The 4,065-nt window shown below is 52.6% G+C and overlaps 1 protein-coding gene across 1 annotated transcript in view; it reads left to right on the forward strand.

The window, feature by feature from the left end:
• The window catches only part of PLXNA2 (plexin A2), a gene marked incomplete at its 5' end in the record, with an annotated part of 93,615 nt that overhangs the window by 71,787 nt on the left and 17,763 nt on the right, over positions 1 to 4,065 (forward strand). Inside the window, 3 exons of the mRNA XM_010135598.1 lie at positions 704 to 938; positions 2,376 to 2,518; positions 3,985 to 4,044. Coding sequence (XP_010133900.1) covers positions 704 to 938; positions 2,376 to 2,518; positions 3,985 to 4,044 — 438 coding nt within the window. The remainder of the gene's footprint in view (positions 1 to 703; positions 939 to 2,375; positions 2,519 to 3,984; positions 4,045 to 4,065) is intronic.

A 4,065-nucleotide genomic window follows, 5' to 3' on the forward strand; every position in this document is an offset into this window, starting at 1 on the left:
CAGCCTCAGCCCGGGTAACAGTCAGTGTCTTCCTCTTGGTTTTGGGCACCACTGCTTCCCCGGAACCGCTTGCAGACCAAGCACGCGGCTGCCAAATGCTTGAGTAGAGCCCAAATGAGATTGTAACTGTGATTTATTTCCCTTTAAGTTCAGCATCCAAAACATATTCCTATTATCACGGTCTGATTTAGCAGAAGAGCAACCTGGCTGAGAGCTGCTCGCATCTGTGGCCAGGGCACATCCAAGAGAAGCCTGTCCGGGCAGTAACCTCCAGTGTATTTGCTCAGTAGCTTTCACATGGGCTTTCCCTTCCCCTCTCTGTACCCTCCTTCCAGTCGCTCTGCTTTTTCTTGTCGCTGGAATGATCACTGGGTTGCTAATGTCCACGGCTTACAAAAGTGGGTTGAAAGATTATAAAATGAAAGTCAAATGGAGCCATCAGATAATAAGAACAAAGCCCAGATAGTGAAGGGCTGGCACATTCATCATGACTTGATGCCTCCCTGTGTTCGCATAAGCTGCACCTTCTGTGTTTGAAAGAGATGGGAGCTGCTCTAGTCTTGGCTGGAACGGAGGTGGTTCAGTGCTTCCTCAGGGGTTTGTACAGCCCGGGTGGTGCATGGGCTGGCTGGGAAGGACATGGCTTGAGGATGGGCTGACACTCTTACCTAAAGCTGCTGGTTACCTCCATTGTGCTTTGTAGGTGCGTGTTGGTGGCATCATCTTCTCCCCTGGTTCAGTGAGCATCATCTCAGACAGCCTCCTGACCCTGCCAGCCATCGTCAGCATCGCGGCTGGAGGCAGCCTGCTCCTCATCATCGTCATCATCGTCCTCATCGCCTACAAGCGCAAATCCCGAGAGAACGACCTGACCCTCAAGAGGCTGCAGATGCAGATGGACAATCTGGAGTCACGGGTGGCCCTGGAGTGCAAGGAAGGTCAGTTCTGCTGGGGACTGGGCACTCTGCGCGCTGTGGCACCATGCTCTGGGCCCCAGTTTTCCCCACCAGAGCCACCCCAGTCACCCGGTTTTTGCAGCAAGGAGCGGGACACGTGCCCCCAGGAGGTCTGCGGTCCTGCCCCACCATGGGAGGGGGTCAGCGATGAGCGTGTCGGCAGCAGACACGGCTCTGCTGCCTAATGTGCAGAGAATAGGATTAGAGCTTGATCTGCTTAAGCGACACGCCTGGATCGCACTGCGAGGACGGCGCAAGCCCCGGGGTGCCCAGCACAACATGCCCCTTGTCTAATGGCCTTTTAGTAAAGGGCTTTTAAAAAGGCACAGAGTGAGATAGGGAGCGAAGGAGTTCGGACCCCCGAGAAACAGCGCGTGTCCCAGATGGAAGGCAGGAGGGCTGGAAAGCTAGTGCGGTCCCTCCTCCAGTCTGTCAGACGTGAGCACAGAGCAGTAAGAGTGAGTCTGGGGGACATGAAGCAGCTCCTCAAGCATTTACTTCTGGGAAGTCTCCTGTGTCTTTTGCAGCAGCCAGACCTGGCGCTTGTGGATTTCAGCCCACGCTGAGCCTGGCCTCTCTGCAGGGTGGTGGAGGGGGAAGTGGGCAGCCCTTTCTGGCACTGGTAGGGTGATACAAAAAGCGTCCTGGGGATGCTGCTGTTGTTTCCCATGTCCTTGCAGCTGGAAGGGAGCTTAGAGAATCAAAGAAATGTGAATAGCTGCAAATTTCAGTGTGTATAGAGAGAGTTGCACTGGATTTGTTCAGCTGATTTTAAAGGATGGCCTTGAAAGCACAAGACGAAAAATGAGCTGGGTTCAGGAGAGACCACCCTTCAGCATGGGCACAGCCTGACTGGGTACAGAGACCGTGCTGAGGCAGCATTTTGTACTCTGGAGAAGGCACAGAGGGACACACGTAGAGCTGTACAACACGGTGACGTTATGTTGTGAGAGCAGTCTGTCCTGACCCCTGCACAGGCAGTTTCTGCTTGGATTTGATCTGCAACAGATTTTATTATTTTGGCAACTGTTGATAAGGAGAAGACAATGAAAAGAAAACATGTGAGGCATCAAGTTATGAAGATATATCCTCATCTTCATCTGCAGCCTTTAAAGGTGGTGTAGGTGTGGATGAGGAGGTGTGAACCGCATACAAATGAACAAGCGTCTTTTGTTCTCAGCATCTGCTCGGAGCAGCCTGTGTGCTCTCACTCTCAGCTGCTGTGACAGAGTCTCCCAGGGTGTGGGTCTGTCTGAGTCATGCAACAAGGTCTCCTCTGAACTGGTTTCCTGAGCTGGCCTGTTGGTGGTTGCTTGGTGCCCCCAGGAGAGCTGGAGCCAGCCCTCCCCAAAGCCTCTGCTCCGCAGCCTCAGCTCCTGGAGCTCATGTGTGTTTCTCTGCCTTGTTCTCCCTAAATAGCTTTTGCAGAGCTGCAGACGGACATCAATGAGTTAACCAGTGACCTGGATCGCTCTGGGATCCCGTACCTCGACTATCGGACATATGCCATGAGGGTCCTTTTCCCTGGCATCGAGGATCACCCTGTCCTACGGGAGCTGGAGGTAGGGAACAGGCTGTGCTCCAGCCCTGAGCCCTCAGGAAAGCCAGCATGAAACCCTGAAGCACCTTTATGCCTTCTCCACCAGACCTTACTGGAGGCCCTGGGGTTAGCAGGACCAGCCTCGAGTTCATTTTAACTGGGAAGCTGATGTTTTATCTCCATCCCACATCGCTGGATGCCTTTTCATTTCTTCTCCCTGGCGTTGCTTTAGTTTTATTTTATGGGGTTTTATATTGCTATAGGCCAACAGCAGAGCATGCCCACTAACTTACCGGTGTCCTTTTGAAGTCCTCCACAATCACCTCCTGGTGCAGGGGAGGGCTGTGAGCTGGGGACTCCCTGTCTGGAGCTCCCTGCTGCTGCTGTTCATGGCGTGTCCACAGGAGGGCAAGCGCCGTGCCCAGGCATGGCCAGGTCCCCGCGGCCAGCAGCACTTCCAGCTCCCCGGCCTGCCCACCGGTGTGGGGGAATATATCTCTGTAAGGTTCTCACTGAGGATCTAACGCACAAGGGTCCATCTGGTCACCTTGCAGATGGGCCCTGCTCTACCTGCAAGAGTGCCAAAAAAAATGATAATGCTTCAAGAAACATCATCTACCACAGAGCGCGGGGCTGCCATCCTCCAGACGGCATTTCCGGAGCTACTGCGGTGTCCGAAGGTACCGGGGTGCCCAGAGGTACCGGTATGTCCAGCGGTACTGGGGTGCCCAGAGGTGCTGGGCTCAGCGCTCCCAGTCGGACACCGGCATTGCTCCAGTAAAGCCCTATCGCCTTCATGATTGCCTGCCCCATTCCCATGCCCTGAGGTTCCAGTCCCACACATTATGTTCGCTCTTGGAATTGCCAAATAAGCTGATGCTCTTGCAAACAAATATGAATACTTTTTATTTGTATTACTCATGTAAAACAGGACTGCACAAGTGATAAATGTGTTGCCAATTACACAGTTGCTTAATTACATAACGTTAGTAAAACCAATACATAAGTCTCCAAGATGTTTGGTGGAGTTGTTCATCATTTTCACTTGTAATGAATTACTTGAATCCGCAACTGGCTGAAAGCCTCAATTAATTTTTTTACACTTGTCCCATAATAAAGCAATAGCCTAAATTAGTATTTAATTTACTTACTAGAGTGTCACTTTTTGTGCAGAACAAGCAAAATTGTATGTCATTGATAGGGCCGTTAGCCTCAAAGCAGCAGCTTTATGGCAAACAGAGAGTGCAGCTCGGAGCAGTGATTAAGGCGAGCTGTGCTGGGGGAGGACAGGAAGGGTGACGCTTGTTCTGGACTGGCCGGAGACCACATTCAGGGATGCTGAGACCCTGAGAGATGGGCTGCTGGCTTTTCCACCCAGGATTAAACCAGTCATCTCACCTGTAGCAATGGCAGTGACACCGCAGTGGTGCAGGGCACTCCCTTGTCCTCCCATGCCTTGGCTGACGGGCGGGCTCTCCTCCACCACAGGTCCAGGGGAACGGGCAGCAGAGCGTGGAGAAGGCCTTGAAGCTCTTTGCTCAGCTAATCAACAACAAAGTCTTCCACTTC

The sequence above is a fragment of the Buceros rhinoceros genome, unplaced genomic scaffold, assembly GCF_000710305.1.
Source record: "Buceros rhinoceros silvestris isolate BGI_N320 unplaced genomic scaffold, ASM71030v1 scaffold18030, whole genome shotgun sequence".
Lineage (NCBI taxonomy): Eukaryota > Metazoa > Chordata > Aves > Bucerotiformes > Bucerotidae > Buceros > Buceros rhinoceros.